Raw genomic sequence first — 23481 nt, 5'->3', positions numbered from 1 at the left:
AAGCAACTACCACCTCTATACTATTGCTGGGAACAATGCCAGGTGTTTATACTCTTGTCTATCACGTGAGTCCTGTGAAGTTGTTCCTATTATTTCCACCAACAGATGAGAAAACTGAGGCTCTGATATTTTGTATTTCACCTACAGTCAGTAAACGCCCAGGCCTGACTACACAAGCAGGTGGGGCTCTGCTAGGTACTTCCCCCAAAAGTGAAACAAGGTTTTACGGAGGCAAGAAAACACTCTTGGCCTCACTTATAATTAAAGAGGCACACTCCAAAGTGACAACATTTTCTACCCATCAACCTAATGAAGATGAAAACTGCACATGTAAATAAGGATGTGGGGAAGAAGCTTTACTCATAAGTTACCCTTGAGCATTAGAAAATGGTGTGACCTTTAGGAGGGGTTTCTGAGTATCTACTAACATTTTAAACACAGAGTTTTTTTTTTGTTGTTGTTGTTCTATAAATTAAATTTTGGGATGGGAGGACTTTTCCTAAAAGTCCACAATCACATGCAAACAAAACTCAACAGGGTTGCCATGGCAGCACTGCATCTGGTTGAACAAAAATTAAATAAAGTCTGTACATATCCTAAATGCCAATTAGCAGACAAATTGGTTAAATAAATAAGTAAAAACAAATTTTTCATAGATTCATACTCTGCAGTACCCCCCCCCCAAATTAGTCTATACATGGTGGTAAGGTGCGATCTTTAAGATGTTCTTACAGAAAAATGCAAGATGAAGTAGAATATATAAAATGGGTTCCATTGTGTAAAATAAGAAGAAATTGCACAAGCGTATAATGCTTCCAGAAGAATTCTCAACAATCAATGAAGTCATTGCCCTTGGGGTAGGAAGAAATTGTTTTTGTCTTCCCTGTTATTAACTCTTTATTGATCTCATTCCAATTTGTTTGGTTTGGGTTTTAACTTGTGCTTGTGGGGACATTGTGTTGGCTTAGTCACCGAAAGGTGTTAGGGTTAAGGTTTTAGAAAAAAAAGTATATATATATATATACATATATATATATGTACTTTTTCTGATATATATGTATATATGTATAATATACATATTACATTACATATATATATATATAAATATATATATATATATATATATATATGTGCCATTCCCACACTTACATAGATAGATAGATATAGATATCATTCAAAGAGTCAAACCAACTTGGCTTGTCCAACCTCTCACTTATCCGCTTCCACAACAAATAACAAAATGCCTTTTACCCCACATCCTTCTGCTTCCCAGAGTGCTTTGCAAGTCCCCAGAAATACTTGCTTAGCCAAAGGCACCCTGGGAAAGATCCAGTGGCTGATGGTGCCAGCCCCATGTGACTCCCAGCACCACCAATATCTGGAGGGATTGAGCAATGACTGTGATGGAATTTCATTTGGCACTTAATACAGTCCTCACCGCTTCTGCCAGAGGCAGCGGGATTCTATATAAAGCTGCCAAACCTGGCTGTCTCCTCACTGAGCGCTGACCCCTTCCAGCCAAGGGCAAGGCAAAAGGACTGCTGTGCATGACTCACTCGCAGTGACATTCAGGCCTAGGAAAGCAGGCTAAACCCAGCTGGGCAGGGCAAGCCTGGCTGACAGAAGTGGGTCCTCTCCATTCTAACCTCTGGTTCTGAGGAGCAGTTACAGCTATGTAAACTGACACAGGATATAGACACATCCTGTCTGAGTTAGCGGCAAGAAATAGGGCCCCAGGGTTCTCCCACAGCAGGGATCCTGCCATAAATCAACTTCAGAGGGTAATCTGGAATGGTATGCAAGTAAGGGCTGCATCTCTATCAATCCCAGAAGGGAGGTGTTTGCAGTCATTGGTCAAGATCTGAAACTGGAATCCTGGAGAACTAACTGGAGGGCGGGGCAGGGGTGGGCCATCCTCTTTAGGGGTGGGAATGGCTGCAGTCTGAACTTTGGCAGTGCCTGAACTGAAACATTACTGTGGTTTCTGTCTTCCTTTCCCTTAATCTAGGCCCCGGAGTATGTACGTATGTAAACACACACTATTATACACGAACTCATGGACTGTAGTTTTATGTAAAGTTAATATAAAGACATTCATTGAACACTTGGTATGTGTTGGTCTGTGCCATTTATATGCACTTAATTCTTAAAAATCCAACTAAGAATAGCCTATTATTATTTCCATTTTACAGAAGACAAAACTGGTGCCAAGAGAGTTTACTTTTTAATAAGTGGCATAGCTTATTCTGATACTGACAGCAAAGCCCAGAAACCCAGCTTTCCTTACAGGAACAGTGTCTGCTACCTGAACTGACCCAAGCATGCTACAGGGCATAATAAGCAGGATCCTGGGCACTTACAGGCATGGAAACACATACCTGCAGATCTAAGCTTTCTCATCCACGCCCTGGCTTGGGCTGCGCAGGTCTCACCAACAACTGCATTTCAAAGACTTTAACTAGAGTGCTTGTCTCCAATACTCACATCATTATCATATTAAAAAATCTAACTTGATCACATTATAGATTCAAACTATCTCTTCTGACAAACTTTTAATATTTGGCCAGGATGGAGATAAAAGGATAAACAAAGAAGGAGGAGGAGGAAGGAGGAGGAGGAGGAGGAGGTGGAGGAGGAGGAGGAGGAGGAGGAGGAGGAGGAGGAGGAGGAGGAGGAGGAGGAGGAGGAGGAGAAAACAGTTTTTGTCTCAAAAGCTCCAAGGCAGAGGACCAGGGCAAGGAGAGGCCCAGCAAAGTTTCTGAGAATCCAAAACAACAACAACAACAACAACAAAACCCTCACCGTGTATGAGTTCCTGTTAAGAAGACAACGTGTGCTATCTGTGAACCCCCAAAGAGTGAAGTCCAGGGGATCCCTCCAACATCTGGGTTCTCTAGACACCGTGGAGGGAGCAAGCAAGTCCCGCCGAAGGGCTGGAGTTAGCTGCAGTTTGCTCCAGTCCTGCCCCCTGTTCCTCAGAGCCACAGCGGCCCAGAAAGCAACTTGGACTCTGGTTGACTCAGGGCTGCTTCGCGTTCAGCCTCTCCTTACTTGCAGGCGTTTGTCTCCTAACGGGACAAGTTCTGGCCCCAGACACTTCTCTCGCCCCACACAAAGAAACAGAAAGCGAGCGGACTCGCCCGCAGCTGGCCGGCTGGCGGCCTCGCCACGCTCCGGGCGCACAGAGCCCGCGCGTGTGATCGGGGACGCGGGACGGGGACCCATCCCAGCCAGAGGCGCAGTGGGTCTGGGGCCCACAACAGCTTAGGAGGCTGCACAGCAGGACCCGCGGGTGTCAGCGACCGCGGCCCGTCCCGTGCGCTCCTGTCCGGCCGCGGCGTGCGGAGGGCCAAGGAGCCCTTCCCGGGGCGGGTACTCACGATGGTAAGGGGGCAGCGACGTGCTGTTGAGGTTGCTCATCTCCGATGGGTCCTGGGCGGTGGCCCCGGCTGAGGCCGAGACGCCTAGGGGACAAAACGCGGCGGCAGCGAGGGTCGCGCTCTCGGGCTCCTGACCCTGATCGGAGGGAGGAAGCGGCACCTGGGTCACCCTCCTCCCGCGCAGCCCAGCCAAGGGGAGGGGCTCCGGCCCGGAGATAGGCACACTTCAGTTATTTTTTTCAACTTGGCTGGTGGGGTTTCCACCCTTTTTTTTTTTTTTTAAACCACAACACCCGCCCACTTCAGAACTCTTCTGCGCTCCAGCTGTCCAGCGCAAGTCTCACATTTTTTCTGTTATTCTGTTTCCATCTGCATCTGCCAGATACAGAGGTTGTGGTTGAGAATGTCCCCTCGGTGCACGGAAAACCTCCCAGAGGCGAAGCTGGGGTGGTCTGGTTGGTCACTGTCTGGGATGGCGACCAAATAGGGCAGACGCACTTTGAAACTTAGCTGGCTACTTTGCCTCTTAACGGTTGTGTAGCCTGAGTCAGCTCAGGGTGTTTTCAGTTTTGTTTTCCGTTTAATTAACATGTAATAATTGTAAATATTTATGATATTTCTGGAGTACTGTCTCAAACTTTGAAACATGTATTGATCAAACCAGGGCAATTCACATTTGCATCTCTTCATCATTTCTTTATGTTCAATGGTTTCAAACTCCTCTCTTCTAGTTTTTCATAAAATGTATAAAAGCTTTTTGTCAACTATAGTCACCCTACTGGGCTGTAGAACTCTAGAAATCATATTGTCCTGTATTTGGTACCCCGTGTCCAAACTCCTTCTGTCGTCTTTCTCCTCCCCTTCTTAATTACTCTTCTACTATTTCCTACTTTGAGATAGACTTTTTTTTTTTAAATTTTTTCTTAGTGTTGAGGTTTGAAAGGGAACATACAGTATTAGCTTTCTATGGTTGGCTCAGTTCACCTTACAAAATGTTCACTTCTAGCCATTTGGCTGCAAATGACAAGATTTCATTCATTTTATGGCCAAATAATATTCCATGATGCACATATACCATATTTTTTCTTATCCACTTATCTATTGATGTACACTTTTTTTGTTACAATGAAAATTGGGGTGAGGGGATCTCTCTGATATGTTGATTTGATTTCATTCTCTTTGGCTACATATCCAGAAGTGGGACAGCTAGATGGTACTGTCATTGTATTTCTAGATTTTAAGGAGCCTCTATAGTGTTCTCCATTTACATGTCCCCCAAAGGATGTATAAGAGTTCCCTTTTCTCTGCATCCTTGCCTGCATTTGTCCGTTCATTCGATCTTTCTTTCTTTCTTTCTTTCTTTCTTTCTTTCTTTCTTTCTTTCTTTCTTTCTTTCTTTCTTTCTTTCTTTCTTTCTTTCTTTCTTATAATCATTCAGACTGAGATGATATGGCATCTCTCCACTCCATTATTTCCTTGCTGTGCAGAAGCTTCTTGGTTTGGTAATCTCATTTGTCTATATTTCTGCTTTTCTTGTCTATGATTTTGGAGTCTTATAAAAAATCATTGTCTATACCAATGTCTGCATTTTCTTCTAGTAGATTTGTAGTTTCAGGTCTTAGATTTACGTCTTTGATCTAAATTGATTTTTGTTGATTGTAAGAGAGAAGGATCGAATTTCATCCTTCTGCATATGGATATCCAATACATTTATTGAAGAGGGTGTGCTTTTCCCAATGGGCATTATTAGTGCCTTTGTTGAGAATCAATTGACTTTAAATGTGTGGATTTATTTCTGAGATCTCCGTTCTGCTTCAGGGGTCCATTTGTAAATTTTTATGTTGATATCATCCAGAATTGGTTTCCCCAGCCCCATATTATGTCTTGAGATGAATATTGTTATGTGTTCAGACTTCTTCTTTTTGTTCAAGATTGCTTTGGCTATTCAGGGTCTTTTGTGCTTTCATATGAACTTTAGGATTCCTACATCCCTCATTTCTGTGAAGAATGTCATTGGTATTTTGATGGCGATTGCATTGAATGTGTAAATTGCTTTTTGTAATATAGTTGTTTTAACAATATTAATTCTTTCTATCCATGAACATGAGAGGTCTTTCCAATCTTTTTTGTGTGTGTGTCTCTTCAATTTCTTTTATCATTTCCATTACAGAGGTTATTCTCTTCCTTAGCCAAAGTATCACTAAATATTTTTGTTTTTATGTTTTGATCATAAATGGGAATATTTTCTTGATTTCTTTCTCAGAAAGTTCTTTATTGTTGTATTAAATGCTACTGATTTTTGTATGTTTATTTTGTATCCTGCAACTCTACTAATAGTTCTAATTGTTTTTTGGTTGAGTCTTTCATTTTTTTTTCCCTTGTGGACAAAGACAATTTGACTTCCTTTCTTTTGATTTATATGCCTTTAATATGTATTTTTTCCCTCTTACTCTGGCTAGCACTTCCAGAACTATGTTGAATAAGAGTGGTGAAAGTGGATAGCCTTGTCTTTGTCTGTATCTTAGAGTAAATATCTTTCTTACAGAGTAGAAGGGAATGAGTTCTGAAGGAAAATAACTGCCAGCCAAGAATACAATACCCTGCAAAGCTATCCTTCAGAAACAAAGAAGAAATAAAGGATTTCTAAAATAAGCAAAACCTGTGGGACTTTATCACCACCAGATCAGCCTTACAATAAGGTTTAAAGGAGTCTATACCTAGAAGCAAAAGAAAAATAACTACCATTATGAAAACATATAAAAATATAAAACCCACCAGAATAGCATATACTCAAAATAATAAAAAAAGAAAACCATGAAGATAAATAGTAACAGAAGAATAGAACAAAGAATGTTCAAATTCCAGAAGAAAATTAACAAAATATCAGGAATAAATTTTTACATATCAATAACTTTCACATAAAAGCATTAAATTCCTCAATTAAAAGATACAGACTGGCTGAATCACTAAAAAGCAAGACTCAACAATAAGCTGCATATGAGGAACTCACTTCACTGTGAAGACACATACATGTGAAAATAAAGGGATGGAAAAATATATTCCACACAAATGGAAACCAAAAATGATCAGGAATAGCTATACTTATATAAGATAAAATAGACTTTAAGTCAAAAGTTATGAAGAGAGAAAACGAAGGTGACTCTGTAATGATCAAGGGATCAATTCAACAAGAAGATATAACACTTGTAAATCTATATGGAACTCATGCTGGAGCACAAAGTTTTATAAAGCACACATTTTTAAATATAAAGGGAGAGACAGGCCCCAACGCAATAACATTTGTTTTTCAACACCTCACTTTCCTATTGGAAATACCAATCAGAAAAAAAAAAAAAAAAAAAAAAAAACAAAGAAATACTGGAATTAAATCATAGCATATATCAAGTGGACTTTACATTTGTAGAACATTTCATTTAACAGCTGCATAAATTACTTTCTTGTCATCAGCACATGGAACATTCCTCAGGATAGGCCATATATTAGCCCACAACATATATCTCAACAAATAGAATACAAAACCATATTACATGTCATTTCTGATCACGATGAAATAAAACTAGAAACCAACAACATAAGGAACTTTAGAAACTGTACAAATTCATTGAAATTAGATAATGTGCGATTGAATGAACAATAGGTCATCAAATAAATCAAAATAGAAATTAAAAATTTCTTGAAACAAGTGAAAACAGGAAACCCACATACCAAAATTTATGGAAAATAGCAAAAGCAATACTGAGAGGGATGTTTATAGCAATAAATATCTACATCAAGGAAATACAAATATTTCAAATAAACAGCCTATTGGTGCATCTCACGGAACTAGAAAAGCAAGAACAATACAAATTTTTTTGAAATGGTGGAAGGAAAAAAATAGCACATGTTAGAACAGTAATAAATGACTTGAAGAATTAAAAATACAAAAGAGCAACTAAACAGAGATTTTTTTTTGAAAAGATAAAGTTGATAAACCTTTACCTAGACTTACCAATTAAAAAGGAGACAATACCTAACTAAACAAAATTAAAGATGAAAAGGGAGACATTACAACTTATACCACAGAAATACAAAGGATTATTAGGGACTATTTTGAACAACCATACACCAACAAATTGGGAAAACTAGAAGATGCAGATAAATTTTTGAACACCTATAGCCAACCCAAACTGAACCGTGAAAATATAGGAAACCTGAACTGAACGAAAGTAACACAATTCAATCCACAATAAAGTCTCCAGCAAAGAAAATCACAAGAGCAAATTACTTTGCTGTACCAATTCAATAATGTTTATTTTTTTGTGCTAAGGATTGAACCCAGGGCTTTGTTCATGGTATCACTGAGGTAGTTTTAAAGAAGAACTAAAAGTTTTAAAGAAGAACTAAAATAAATTCTTCTTAAATTGTTCTACCAAAATTGAAATAGAGGAAACTCTTCAAAACTCATTTTACAAGGTCAGCATTACCCTGATACCAAAACATGACATAGGTATGATAAAAACAGAAAAGTATAGTCCAATATCCCTGATGGGCATATCTGTGAAAATTACCAATAAAACACTTCCAATTCTAATGTTAAAGCACATCAAAAAGATCACACACAATGATTAATTGGGATTTATCCCAGGAATGCAAGGAAGGTTCAACATACTCAGACCAGTAATTGTAATACAGTTTTGCCTACCTCTCTCTGTGCTTTGAAAACTCTAGGCATTGTTATTTGGATCATCTTTTTATGCAGTGGGAAAGCGTTCACAATGCACTTGACTTGGTTAATGGAAATCTGTACTGCTTATCAGTTTTTGGTCAAGCTGGCCATATTCTACACATACATGTTGTCTTGAAGTGAAGTTTTCACTGAATACCTTTGGCCAGATGTGTAAACTTTTGAGTCCGAGTCTTGGTTTCCTCATCTACAAAATGGAGACTAGAACATCTGTGTTCCAGAGTTGAATAGAAAAAAAATGTTTATCAAATAAAAGAAGTGGGAGCAATAAAGGTGTTTAATAGAAATTAGCAATATATACTGTAAGAGTTTAACATTTTGCTTTGTAATGCTTCCATGTCCATATTGGACAATATTTCCCTTTGTGTACAGAGTTCATAAATAAAATTACTTCAATTATCTAAAACGTATTGGTAGAGCTGGAAGGGAGAGGAAATTTACACCTAGTAACCAAAGAACAGGTAACAGGTGATTGCACCAACTTACAGGATGATGTCTTAGAGACTTCCAGCCACACTCTACTTGCCTACAGTTAATGACTTTAGACATTACGTTTGCTTATCTTTTCTGGGTAGGATAGGGTTAAAAAGCACCAAAAAGTAAAAAGAGTTTCTTAAAGAAAGGTAGCCAGAAAATGAACTAACTAAACAATACAGGTAAAGTGCACCATAAACTATAAAGGTAATAACTATTATGCTACATAGAGCATCTCAGTTCCAGCTATACAACCAGAGGCTGTGACTGTCCTGCATGCTGTCAAGGAACCCATGCATTGGGACTGGGTTACTCTTTACTAGCATGGTGGCCTTTAACATTTTACTTCGTTTCTCTGAAACTCAATCCTCACTCATGAAATTGAAGCAATTTGCAAAGTTAGGTTGTTGGAACACATACTAAATAGTTAATAATTAATCAACTAATAGAATCATGTCTTGACATGTTTTAGTCATTTTTTGTTTGTTTAATATTTATTTATTTTAGTTTTAGATGAACACAATACTTTTATTTTATTTATTCATTTTTTATTGTTTTAATTAGTTACACATGACAGTACAATGATCTTGACATATCATACATTTGAATCAGATGGGATATAATTTCTCAATTTTCTGAGTGTACAGGTTGCAGAATTACATTGGTCAAGTCATATTTTCTATCCTGTAAAAAGAAGATCTGACAAGAACAACACAAAGGAGGAAAAGTTTATTTTGGCTCATAGTTTCAGAGGTCTCAGTACAGAGATGGCTGACTGCATTGCTCTAGGCCCTGGGTGAGGGAGAACATCATGGTAAAAGGGTGCAGTGGAGGAAAGCAACTCAGGACATGGCAACCAGGAAGCAAGAGAGAGAGAGGTTCTTCACCAGAGACAAAATATAAACCCCCAAAACCACGCACCCCCCCCCCACTGACTTACTTCTTCCAGCCACACCCTACCTGCCTGCAGTTATCACCCAGTTAATCCAGATTAGTGGATTAATTTACTGATTAAGTTACAGCTCTCATAACCCAATCATGTCACCTCTGAACTTTCTTGCATTGTCTTACACATGAGTTTTGAGGGGATGCCTCATAGCTAAACTATAATAACATGTAGGAGTTTCTTAAAGATATTGGTCTCGTTTCCTTCCAGACCACACTGTTGATAGCAAGGTGTAGAATAGAATCGCCCCAGACATACAAGGTGTAGCATAGAATGGCCCCAGACCATTCAGAAAAGTAGGTAAATGGTGTTTAATAGTGAGTATAGTTTAGCTAGCAGGGAAACATGAGATGAAGTTTAGAAAATCTAATTAGGGAAGTGTCTAATTTTAAAGAAATGAGTGTTATTTTAAGAAGGTAAAATATTTACATTGAATAATAAGATGATATAGTAAGAATATGACATTAAGTCCCCAAAAATGTATCATTGATGTCTGGGCATGATCAAGGGACCATTTTAAAGGTAAGAATATAGAGACTCAGAATAGTGACAAGAACTTGTCCAAAGCAGTGCAGCCAGGATGAGTCTCAGCACAGGTGAGATGTCTCCAATGAGCAGAGTGAATGGATGGTAATAGCTACTGAGCCCTTCAAAGGCTGAGAGGATATAAGTGAGTGCTGGAGGAACATTTTCCCTTCCCTCCCAGCAGGACATGGGCAGGAGCTGTCCATGAGAAGGGTAATCTGCCTGTCATCTCCCCATCCCAAACTACCACTTACCCAGTGCTGGTCTTGGGAGGAGGCTTGGAGGTCTGTTGTTGCAATTGCTGTCTCCAGGGTGTGAGTTAACCCAGGGGTGGGTAGGTGTTACTGGGACCCTTTAAAATTTTTAATGAGAAGATTTGCTCTTCATCAAAGTAATAGATAGTTTTCTTTGTAAAAACCATATTTCACTGGAATAAAAAAGCCCCAAATTTTAACAATTGCTCGTAATCTCTAACACATTAATGTTACTTACTCTTAGTCTTATTTATGCTGCTAGGGCTATTGCCTTGATGTCACTGAGATTTTTTCTGAATATGTGATTTCAAGCCCCATGCTTTCACGACCTAACATTATGTCACAGCCGTTTTCCCGTCTAACAGTAGAGGAGCTCTTTAATTCATTTTAATTACAAGGTTGTTTGATTTTCTAAATCATGCTGTGTTAAACCCTGTGAACATGAATATCAGCATCTCATACTTTTTCCTTAGTTTGCATTCCCACAATTGGAATTGCTGGATCAAGGGTTAAAGTGAGTTGAAAGCTTTTGGATATTTCATAAGTTGTAACTGTAGAAATTGAAGTTTCTGAGTCAAGATGAACACTGCTCACTTCAGAGCCTCTTGCCAGAATTAAACATTACATTTTAAATCAATGTCAGTTTGGTAGAAGAGAAACGTGGTTATTTGAGTGTGCATTTTCTTGATTACTGGTAAGGCTGGATATAAGGTCACATGCTTCTGTTTTAGTCTTTTTTTTTCCCCCCGAGGCTGTGACCAAAGGATCTGACCAGAATTCCTGCAAGAAGGAAATGTTTATTTGAGGGCTCATGATTTCAGAGGTCTTAGTCCATAGGAGGCTGGCTCCATTCCTTGGGGCTCCAGGTGAGGCTGAACACCATGGCGGGAGTGTGTGGCAAAAGGAAGCAGCTCACATCAGGAAGCAGAGTGAGAAACTCCACTCTCCAGATATAAATATATACTCAAAGTCACACCCCAATTCCCACCCTCTCCAGCCACACCTTACCATTGCAGTTAACTCCATTAGGGATTAACTCGATGATTAGGCTAATGTTATAATCCAATCATTTCTCCTCCAAAGTTTTTTGCATTGTCTCACATGTGAGCTTTCCAGGGACAACTCACATCCAAACCTTAACAGCTTCTCTTTTTTTTTGAATTTTATTTCAATTATTGATATAAAATTGCATATATATTTATATATCATTTATAGTATATATCCACAAAACCCCATATATACAAAATATATAATCACATGACTCAATTTATTCTCCATCGTGTCAGAGCACATATATTTATATTTGTGTTCATACATATTTTCACACATACATTCTTTTGAATATATATATTTCCCAATGTACATATTCATTCTTTAACCCATACTGGACCCCTAAGTAAAATATAATATTAATCCTTAGCTTACCTTTATATCTAAACCAAATTTCTCCTAAATCCATGTACAACAGTATAAATTTTAAAGTTTATTCTAGTTTCTATTTTCAATTATCTTTGTCAAATTTGCATATACATTACAATAGTTCATTTAGAGGATATGTCCTTGCATCCCCATATTTACAAAATATGTAATCCCATGACTCAAACTTCCCTGTTCCCTTTTTCAGAACATGTATGTGTATACAAATTTTTACTCGAGCATTCTTATGAAGATTCATGTTTACCCATATACATTTTAAAAGCTTTAAACATAACTCTAACTCAATCTGAAATTTTACATAAACCTTCCCTTACCTCAATAATTTAACCAAAGGTTACTTCAAAGCATGGAATCTTCTTTACAAATCCTATGCTTTTTTTTTGGTGAATGTTTTGTTTGTGATTCTTTTTCTTTAGGAGGAATGGTTAATGGGTTTTTTTAAATGATTTATATGGTCTCTATGTGCACAAAAGACAACATCCGTCTTCATGTGTGTTGCAATGTTTTCTCTTTTGGTCATTAGCACAGAAGCATTGTTTGACTTTTCTGATTGGCAAGCTGGTGGCTTTTAAGAAATCCAAGTGTGGCTATGCATATTTTAAGAAAGATGGGGAGAGAAGAGACAGGAGTCCAAGTTTGTTCATGTTGCAAGCTCCTTGCAATGAAGAACTCAAAGTAGGGAGTGGGGAAGGTTGTACCTAAGAGGGAGTCTTTACCTGGTCAAAAGCACCTTAAACTCTCTGCTTTCCCAGCAGAACATTCACTCTTGGAATCCCTTGCTTGGGGAGGTTTGAAGGCTCAACCCCATACTTGAGGCAAGGGGGAGCCCTTAGTTTGTCTGCCGGGACTGAACTGTTAGTCATCTTTATTTCAAATATTGCCCAAGTCTAGTTCTCACCATGGAAGGCAAAGAAGAGGGCACAGAAGCATCAGGTAATTTTGGGGGGTAGCTACAGTCTATGATCCTACCTACAGCTGCACCCCATCCAAGGTGCGTCTTTAGGTACCCAGAATGGCCCACTTCTGGAAGCTTCCACACAGTATCATTAAGAGATATGGAACAGCACAGACACCCAGTGGGAGCACCAGGTGAGCTAAGCTGGGCAGAAAAGGCACACAGGCAGGATTCATTTGTGTATCTAACCTGTGTGGGTCAGTGTTGAGAAAATCAGGTAAGCTTCACACTAGAGAAGGAAAAGTCCAGAAAAATGTCTGGAGAACCTGAGTCTCTAGCAGAAGGTAAATGTAAAAGAGAAGAAAGTGTCTAGGTCAGCCTAAAGGTTCACACAGTCCAGAAAGGGCTAAATTATCCATAAAAAATGTTTCTAGCAGGCAGAGTGATATACAAATAGGAAGAATTTCCTGAGCTTCTAGAATGTGCTGGGCTAGACTTTCCCACAAATGGCCATTGTCAGTTGTCACATTGTTGATTGATACCAAGTAGGTAGTAGCTTTGTTTGGGTTTCTTTAACCTTTTTTCCTCTTTCACAATTTATACAAAAGGAAACTGAGGACCAGAAGGTAAAATAACCTCTCATGCTCACACGGTTACTCCAAACTGAGCTGGAATCTCACACCAGGTGTGCCATTTCTAAAGCTCTCCATGGGGAGGGCCCTGGCTCACTCTCTCTGGTGTTCCATCCATTCTGCATACCCAAGAGTCCCCAGGGGCCTTTGTGTGTCAGTGGCTTGGTGAGGCCACTCACCCTGGATGAATGCCCTGAGGCACACAGACTGGACAGGGAGCTGATGAACTAGCTTTATGTGGTTCCCATCAGAACACTCAAATGAAAATCTTCCAGTGGTCAGGAAGTAAATTACTGATTTGCAGGAACCTTGTGTGGATCATCACTGTTGTGGTTTGGATATGAGGTGTCCCCCGAAAGCTCATGTGTGGGACAATGCAAGGAGGTGAAATGATTGGGTTCTGAGAGCCTTAATCTAATCAGTTTATTAATCCATTAATAAGAATTAACTGTGTGGTAACCATAGACAGATGGGGTGTGGCTGGAGGAGGTGAGTCACTGGGGCATCTCTTTGGGATATATGTTTCGTCCTTGGTGAGAGGAGAAGTCTCTCTCTCTGCTTCTCTGTATCTCTCTTTCTCTCCCTCTCTCTCTCTCCCCCTCTCTCTCTCTCTCTCTCTCTCTCTCTCTCTCTCTCTCTCTCTTTTTCTCTCTCTCTTTCTCTCTCTCCTCTTTCCTGGTTGTATGTACTGAGCTGTTTTCCTCCTCTGAACCCTTCTGCCATGATTTCCTGCCTTATCTTAGACCCAAAGCAATAGAGTTGGCCATCTATGGATTGAGATTGCTGAAACTGTGAGCCCCAAATAAACTTTTCCTCCTCTATGTTGTTCTTGTCAGGTCTTTTGGTCATTGCAACAAAAATCCTGACTAGAACAAAAAAATCACCCTTTGCATTTGGGTCTAGGTTGTTGTGAAACTGAACTAGAAAGCTTTATCTCCATGTGCTGCCCACTGAGTTCTTGAGCTTGCTGAGGGAAAGCAGCAGATTCTCCTTGGACCTTTTGTTGTGGTTATTATTATTTGACAAAGAGGAAGGGGTATTTGGGGCATGTGGCCATGATGAAGAAGGAACAGGATGGTAATCATATTTGCCAAAAGTTTATAATAAGCTTTATGTGTTTTATCTCATTTAATTCCCAGAGAGATCTTGCAAGCAAGGATGATGCAGAATTTGGGATATGGCCCTTGGGGCCTCTCATTCCTGATTCACCACTTGCCACTATGCTAAATGAGTTTGCCTTCGAGTTGGTCCCCTAAATCTCCTAAATCTGACATGCTCTAAAGAGTTGATTTGGGATCCCTGGGATCTTTACACATTCACTAATAATGGTAAGACAAAGCCTTCGTGGCATTGCAGAAAAGACTAAAAGCTACCATATGAAATGAATATGAAATGAATGCTTGGGCATTGATGTGTCGCGATCACAACCAGGTACAAGGAAGTCCACCTAGATATAGGTGTGATCATGCCAGGGCCACAGGGACCTGAGTGACTTTTCTTTCCTATTTCTCTCATTTATACTTTCATTCAAGTTTCTGGCTCAAGACAATAGATTTAGCATGTTTTTCACTTTCTCGTTTTTGAGAAGCCATTATAATTACATGAAGGGAACAAAAAGAAAATAATCTTACAAAGGGATATATCATCATGTAAGGGGTTCTTTCAACCACTTGAGAGATTCCTAGAATTCCTGGATGGTGGATGGGATCTGGATGCATCCTGGAGAAACACTGGAGAGCTGAGACTGCAGCCAGGGGACACCCAGGAAGAGGGTGTGTATGTGTGGTAGGGGACCATGCCTCTGGAGCCACTGGGATCTGGGCTTAGAGCTCATGGGATGGGAGGGGGGAGTTGAAAGTGGGTAAGAAGACAGGGAGATTGGTTGAAGGTTTGTTTGGGGTGGGGCAGATTCTCCCTACTCCCCCACTTTTGTGTACAACATGCCAGGCATTTTACAGAAAATTCCTCCAAGGGACAAAAAACTGTGGATGTCTCCAAAAAATTAAGAAACCATGTAGGAGAGCCAAGACTGCTAGTGTGGGAAGGAAAGCATCCTCTTCTTGGGATGTCGGGGACCCCTAACATGTCAGGCAGTTCCCCCATCTTCCCCTAAAGTAGAGACCATGTGGTCCAGAAACAGAAATCTCAGGCAGAGGTCTTACTCACCAGAGACAGTGATTAAACCCCCTTCACAATAATCACTCTGGGCTTTCAGTTTAAAGTTTGATGGACAACTATACATGAGAACTGAGCCATAGAGATGGAAGAAAAAAGCCAAGTTGACCAAAAAGAAAAATGAAGAGAAACAGAGACAAGAAGAGAATGTTAAGAAAACAAACAAAGTAAAACCACAATAAACTCAGGGGTGTGAGAAAATGGTAAAATCAAAAGAGTACTGGATTTTTTAAAAAGACAAAGCAAGTGATAAGAAAAGGATGTTTGGAAGTTAATAATGTAACAATTGAAGTGAAAAGAGTTGAAAAAGCTGCAGAAAAATTTCCAGACTGTGGGCAAGAATGAGAAAATAAGAGCAAAAAGATGAGAAATAATACAGGAAATCCACTAATAGGAATTTCTCAAAAAGAAAACAAAAGAGATGAAAAGGAAAAGACTACATATAAACACAGTCATCCCTTGATGTCTGTGGACTGTGGATTTCAGGACTCCTCTAACACCCTCTGTGGATATCAAATCTGTAATGCTCAAGTCACTTATATAAAATGGCATAGTAGTTGCATGGAACCTAGGCACAGTGTCTTGTATGCTCTAAATGGTCTCTAGTTTAATTATCATATTTATTGCAGTGTGAACGTTGTGTAAATAGGTGTTACATTGTATTGTTGAGTGGATAGTAACAACAACAACAACAACAACAAAAGGTCTGTACATGTTCAGTTGAGGTGTAGTATTTTCCATTATTTTTAATCGGAGGTTGGTTGAATCCATGATGTAGAACCCACAGATACAGAAGGTTGAAGAAGAAGACAAAGAAGAGAGAAGAAAGGAAATAGAGCTAATAAAGGGCAGGGGTCTTCAGATTTAAATGGCTGAATTTAAAAATTACATATATCTCTCTATATATTATGTGATTCCAGAACAACAATGATATGAGAAGATTTTTTTTAAAAGCTTTCAAAAACAAGCAGGTTGGGAGGGGATCCTTTCACAGAAGAATAAAATCAACCGGGCATTAGGATTCATCAATAAATGGGATGCTGGAACACAAAGAACAATGTTTCCAATGTTTGCAAGGAGTTGGAGATGGTTTTAAACCTTCCATCTTAAATCCAGCTGAGAGATCAATTGCCTATGAGAAAGAATAAAGACATCTTTGGAGAAGTAAAGACTGAAAAAGTTTACTTCTCACACAAGAGAGAACGTGTGGGGAATCAAATCCATCAAAGCAAGAAAGAAGGTCAAGGGAGAAAAGTCCCAGGATGCAGGCAAGGGGTCAAGGTCAGGAGGTTCCAGGTTTCTTTCAAGTCTCAGAGGGATTCAAGGACAGGTAAAGCTGCAGAAAAAAGTAAGGAGGGAATTATTCAGATGAGCAGGATGATGGAGAAACTGAACACACCTGAAAATGTGGTCAGAACATAGTCACTTCTTTTTCCCTAAAGAGAAATTAAACAGCTAAAACCACAACAATGAGCCAACAGAAAAAAATGTATGAATAAGTCAAGCCCAAGTCTGAAGCTAACTAAGAATACCATAATTTGGGACTACTGTGAGCATGGAGAATCATCCATGGAACCCAAAGGCTGGGAGCATTTTCTATTGGGAAACTCAGTGGCCAAGAAGTCAGATCCCAAGCGTAGGAGATGGAAGCCTCTCATGGCACTTGGGTCTGTAGTGGGGGGAGTTCCACAGCTTACGAGGAGCCACTGTTGATTGGTACTCAGGTTTTGAATGAGACATGGAGAAACCAAGAGTAAGAAAAAAAAAAAAGCCCAAACAAACAAACAAAACACATACCCAGAAATTCAATTGGGGGTCTTTTAAATAGAAAGTGATTTTTGGCAACAGTGACATAAAAGCCCAAGTGACAGAGGTGGAACGAGATGGAGGCAGAATGAGAAGGGAGAGGTGAGGATGATGATAGTCTCATTTTCCACAGTGGGGATTGATGGTGGGTGACACAGAGACAGAAGACAGTCAACCAAGATACGTGCCAAATAGGGGGGAGAAAGAGTGGGGCAGGAAGTTCTTGCTGCACAGGAGCACAGTGTTGCACCCCACAGGGGGCAGGTGGGAGCAGGGTGGGCCACCCTCCTCCTGGCGGGTGCTGGGGTCATCTTTGGCCTCTCCTACCTGGATGCTCAGCTGATAAAGCCCTGACAGTCAGTCTCCCCTTCTTTGGCACAGAGTATGTGGAGAATAGATCTGGGGAGGGGATACCTGGAGCACAACCATCCAGAAGAGTCAACAGACATTGTCTGAAGTTGGTGAGTCAAAAACTAGGATAATGAGGATTTTATCTAGAAAAATACAGTAGCCAAGTGGAGACCTACAATGAGTGGTGGTGAAAGAGGCCTTTGTAGAGCAGGTTGTGGGTGGATGAGGTGGGAGAGGGTTGCTTTTAAAACAAAAGCCCTCTGTACTATTTTTTTTAAGTTTTGAAAAAAAAAGAACCCTTACAAACTACAGGGAAAGCATACAATATAAAAAAAAAATCTCATCTGGCTGAGAAAATGGGTTTGATTTAGCAAGATTAAATTCAACAGCAATTAATTTAAGTCCCTGACCTTGTTTAAAAAAGTACCAAGGAGACAAAACTCAGCTCAATCCTCATGTCTCAAGTCTGCTCACAGTGGGATTAAAGGGTGTGTGTGTCCTGAGCTTTGTGATCTCTTGAAGGACTGATTCTGACTCTGCAACCAATTCTAGCTGGGGTTTTAAGTAGAAATGATAATCCATCTTCTCTCGATATGCCATCCAGATTAATACCTTTAATTAAAAGAAAAAGATTGACACAGGGGACAAAGGAAATAGCATTTATTTGGGGGAAAAAAAAGAATTGCAATTTGGGTACATTCAATCAAGAGAGAATAAGGCAAATGTTAGAGAGATTTTTTTTTAAAGGGGATTTCTGCTGTTGTTTTTAAAGGCAATACTTTGGCTGGGAAGAAATCCTAAATTGTGGACCTGTTCTGATGGATGAGTTAATTAGGATATTTCCAGCTTGGAGATATGGAAGGCAGGTGTATACCTAGACTTCAGTTGCTCCTTCTGTGGCTTGACCTTTGCAGGTATGAGTGTGATCCATTTGCAATCTCCTGACTCCACTTTAGAAGGTCTTGGATTAATTGATTCATTTCTTTTCATGGCAACATTGGATATCCCTGTTGACTTGAGTTACTACCCACTTTTCCAAGCCTCCCAATGTAAGAGACCCTTCATGGAAGTCCATCCTCCATTGCCTCTGATTCTTCAAGCCTTTCCACTGGGTGTTCTGATTTGCACTGTTTTGCTGCAAATTTTCTTGTATTCTGTAACTTTTTATTAAGTGTTACTTTCATGTTCACGCTCCTTTAGGAACCTGGCTTTTCCTTTCCCCAAAGACATTTCTTCCTCTTTAGTCCACTCAAGTAGGAACTATTTTATTATTTCTTTATTTAACCCTTGTTTGTTTTTCCTACCTGAAGTACCACTAGAACCAAGAGAGGAGCAGGTCCTTTTCTTCTTATTTCTTTTGTTGTGATCATTTCCCACCCCTCCTCTTATAAAAGCCCCAGATATTGGAAATTCTCTCCAGTAGATTACAATTCCTGGTTCTCTCCCTTCAAGTTATTCCTCTTTGTGTTCTGAAGGTAGTATATAGCTTAGTGTTTTTCTCTGTAGCACTACTTTTGCAATAACCTTGATGATTTCAATGGTCACATCAACAATAGTCTGATTTTTGATCTCTTGGCCTGTTCACTACCAACACTGTTTCTTCCATCTCCTCAGGCCTCCGCTGCAGTAGTCATACCACAGATGTTACTATTTCTGACCATCTACATCAGTACCTTTCTCTCTCTCTTGAACCAATTCTAGCATCCTAAAGCTGGATGGAATCGTCAACCATTGACCTTCCCACTATTTGGTGGCCTATCCCACCACTCAGGTGCACAGTTCTTTTCTTACCAGATGAGACTCTGGATCCGTCGTTGTACCTACCTCCTTCTCTTAGCAACTTGCTTTTCTCTCCTTATGTTGCATGATACTGATAAAGCAGAATCCCGATGAAACACAACTTACCACTTACCCTCTGCTTTCACTCTAGCAGCTCAATGAGAGATGACTGATCTCACATTAAATATATAAGAATGAAACTTACACAAAAGCCCAGGTCTTCCAGATGCTCTACTTGATTTGCTAGTCAGTTTGATACCTCCCTCTCTTTTTCTGTCTCAGATATTTCATATCTTTTCTTTTTGTTTTTATACCCTCCGTGCCCTTCCTCTTTCTCATTTTCAGCTGATAATACATCTTACTACGCTCAAAAAGAGAACCAACTAGAATAGACCCACTTCCTCTTCCCACCACCAACACTGTGATTCTGCAAACTGGAAGGACATTCCAGCATCTACCTTTTCACAGGTACTTTGGGTATCATCTGATCTTCCTTTTTTAGGATTTTGATCCTCACCCAAATGGATCACTTGAATCAGTACACAAATACTCACTATTTTGCACTCAAGAGATTCCTTCCCAGCCACCCGTCATTAGTTCTCTGGTACAGGGAAACTTCTTTTAAAAAGTTGTTCAGAACTTCTGTGTCCATCTCTTTACCTCCCATTCTTTCTCTTTGACTGTTTTTTGAAATGTGAAGTATCATGTGCTTACAAAAAAACATGCACAATATAAAAATGTACAGCTCAATGAATTATCAGTGTGAACACCAGTGTAAGTCCCAGCTCATAAAACAGAAGCTTCCCTGTGTTCCTCCCAGTTCTACCTTCCCAGTTGATTGGCAGGCTAACTTTGTATCCATTTTTTCTTAGTTTTTCACTTCAGCAAGAATATAGTTTTGCTTTCTTTTTGGACATTACATAAATGGAATAATATAGTATATACTTACTGGAACATGAATTTTTTACTTGACTCTGAGATTAATCTGTCTTCTTCTTATCTGTAGCTGTAATTCATTCATTTTTGCATAGTTCCAAGAATATGAAGACATTTGAATTAATTTCATCCATTCTATCACCAACAGATACTTGGATTATTTTCCAGTTTGTGGAATTATAAGTAATGTGGCTATGGAAAAATCTTGTGCATGCACATGTACCCCATGTGCAGAGGTATGCGTTTCTGTTAAAGGTACAGTCATGTACTTAATGACATTTTGGCTAATGATAGACCACCTATAAAAAGGTGGTCCCATAAGATTATAATAAAGCTGGACAATTCCATTGCTTCATGAAGTTACAGTTATCATAATAATGTGGCATGGTACATTACTTATATGCTTGTGATGATACTTGTGTAAACAAACCTATTGTGCTGTCAGTTGTATAAAAGTGAAGTACACACAATTAGATACAGTGTATAATTCTTGATGATAATAGTATACAATTATGATGTCAATGTATTTACTGTATTATACTTTTGAGTGTACTCCTTTTACTCATAAAAATGTTCACTGCAAGATATTATACCATGTGGATCCAGCAATCACCTCATTAAGTCTCATGTTTACAACCTCTCTTGATGACGTCATTTTCCCTTGTGCTTGATTTGATCTTGTGTTGTTTGGTCTGCCATGTTTTAAGAGCAATAGGCTATTACACCCTCTAGGTTTCTGTAAGAACACTAATGGTGTCACCACAATAAAATTACCTAAGGACACATTTCTAAGAACACACATACATCATGCTGTACGTGGAAGAAATGGACTTGTTGGATTATAGAATATGCATTTGACTTTATTAGAAAATATGTTTTCCAAAGTGCCAATATTCATTGTCACCAGCAGGTGCGGTGTTCTCAATAGTCTACATCTTCCAAATACTTGCTATTTTGAGTCTTTGAAATTTATTCTGTGTGGTGTGTGGGAGTATTTCATTGTGTTCTCAATTGGCACAGGTGGAGAGCTAAATTTATCTAAGATGACCAAGAAGGTTGAGGTACACAAAGAAAATGCAATGAGCTCATGGGTGATTCAACAGGCTGGGAAAACTGGGCTTGACATCTGTCTTGGGTGTGGACTCAGTAACATTGGACTAGTTACTTTCTGTTTTTGATATGTAGCCTTCTCTTTTGTAATGTGAGTATAACAACACTTAATTTACAGCTTTGTGGTGGGGACTATATAGAATTTATATAAGTGGCAGGCATATAATAGTTCTCAATAGATGGTGAAATTTTTTACTTAGCATTTTTCACTCATTGATGGTGATATCACCAAAGTAGAGACAGTAGACAGAGCCCTGGGGAACTGGGAGGAAACAGTGGAGGTTAACCTCTGAGTGAATCCCTGTGGCAGTTTGTATTATCATCCACACTCTCTACTCTTTCTTTTACCCGGCATGAGCTCAGTATACTGCCTTCCCTAAATCCTTGAGATTCTTTTGGGTTCATGGAATGTGGGTAGACATGACCTTAGTTACCTCCCAACAGAGACAGGGAATGTCCTTGCATGGCCTGGCTTGGCCTCCTGTCCTCCAGTCTTCCACCATGGGAAGAACATACCCACACAGTCCCTGCTTCTGCAGCCTAAGCTGCACCCCTGAAAACTTGGATGGCTCTTACTAGGCTATCTTGGTACTTTGAAGGTACTCAGCTCTGTACAGCTGTGTCTAAAATTGCTGGAAATGATGACAATCTGAGACATATCAGAATTTTATTGTGTATGGCAATAATAAAAAATAATAAACATGAGACAGATTTTCTTTTCAGATAAGGATAAATATGACAGTGGACAGATACTCTCATATTCATCCCTGAAGCTGTTAGTGTTTGTCTTCTCAGAAACATGAAGCAATAAGTACAAAATTTCTTTCTGCTTTGAAAAGGAAAAATGCACTTAAAGGAAATGGAGCCATTTAAAATCTTAGTTTTCTCTGCACTGGTGCAGCTTGAAGGGTAGAAAAAAAATATAAAACTCCACAAAACTGGAACCTTAAAGGATCGAAATAAGTTGGACTTAAATATTGAAATATTTGCAGAACAGTAATCTTTTAAACACCATCTAGTGAAAAATCTCTCATGTACATATACTAAGAAAAGGTCACTCCTTAATCATATTAAGCATTTCTTCATTTTGGATCCACCACCCACTCACTTATTCATCCATCTGCCCATCTACAGATCCAACCATTCATTTATTCAACAGCCAGTCACTTACCCCAGTTGCTAAGTGTGGAGGACACAGAAATGAATCAGATATAGAATTGCCTTCAAGAGGAGCGGTTTTAGGCAGTGGAGAGAATCATTTTACAGAAAATCCCACACAGTGCTTTTGATGCTGCCTGGATGCCTGGGCGGGACTCCTTTGGGAGGCTGGAGCAGAGCACGCAGTGTTCCCACAATAATGTGTAGACCCCTAAAGCAAAGTCTTGTACTCCCTCCCGAAACTTACATCAGATGTCACAATGACTATATAGAATATAGTCACCTGCAAGAGGTGGCAGGTGATTGACCTGTGGAGTAGAGAAACCTTCCATGGCTCTCAGACTTTAGGGACAAGGCCAACTCAGGCCTCTGACTTTCTCCACCTGATTTCAAGTCACAGTCCCTTGATTTGCCTGGGCAACATTTTCGGGTCTATTTTCACCCTCAAAAACCATGCTAGGTCTCCTACATACAAATATTTTTAGTAAATAAGTATGTACATGCATACATAAAATAAAATTCCTCTACTAATAACTAGTGTTTGAAATAACAGGAAATTATTCTGTGATTATAATAATACAGTCTATTCCTATTCCAGCTTTAGTTTCCTACCTTAACTACATTCAGACTAGGATACATCTATTGTGCTTATGTAATTGTGAGAATTACATGAGTCAGTTCATGCAAAGCACTAAGTACAGTGTCTGGCAAGCAGTGGGCTATTAACACATTTTTATTTGCTAGTAAAGCTTATTTTACTTTTATGAAAATTCCCGAATGACAGTCCTAAAAATAGAATTGCTAGCCAAAGGTAGACCAATTTGGATTACAGAGAGTTGTCTTTTAATTGGTAATCTTTACTCCTACTTCCATAGAATA

The 23481-nt window shown here is 39.4% G+C and overlaps 1 protein-coding gene and 1 long non-coding RNA gene across 2 annotated transcripts in view; one reads left to right on the top strand and one right to left on the bottom strand.

Moving 5' to 3' along the window:
* The window catches only part of Gypc (glycophorin C (Gerbich blood group)), a 43350-nt gene extending 39510 nt beyond the window's left edge, over nucleotides 1-3840 (bottom strand). The window contains exon 1 of the mRNA XM_026388775.2: nucleotides 3381-3840. Coding sequence (XP_026244560.1) covers nucleotides 3381-3420 — 40 coding nt within the window. The 5' untranslated portion in view covers nucleotides 3421-3840. The remainder of the gene's footprint in view (nucleotides 1-3380) is intronic.
* The window catches only part of LOC113182751 (uncharacterized), a 176922-nt gene continuing 156248 nt past the window's right edge, over nucleotides 2808-23481 (top strand). Inside the window, exons 1-2 of the long non-coding RNA XR_003300790.2 lie at nucleotides 2808-3384; nucleotides 11075-11189. This is a non-coding gene — a long non-coding RNA (uncharacterized LOC113182751). The remainder of the gene's footprint in view (nucleotides 3385-11074; nucleotides 11190-23481) is intronic.

The sequence above is a fragment of the Urocitellus parryii genome, chromosome 1 (genome assembly GCF_045843805.1).
Source record: "Urocitellus parryii isolate mUroPar1 chromosome 1, mUroPar1.hap1, whole genome shotgun sequence".
Taxonomy (NCBI): domain Eukaryota; kingdom Metazoa; phylum Chordata; class Mammalia; order Rodentia; family Sciuridae; genus Urocitellus; species Urocitellus parryii.
This window is presented reverse-complemented; position numbering and strand designations above follow the sequence as displayed.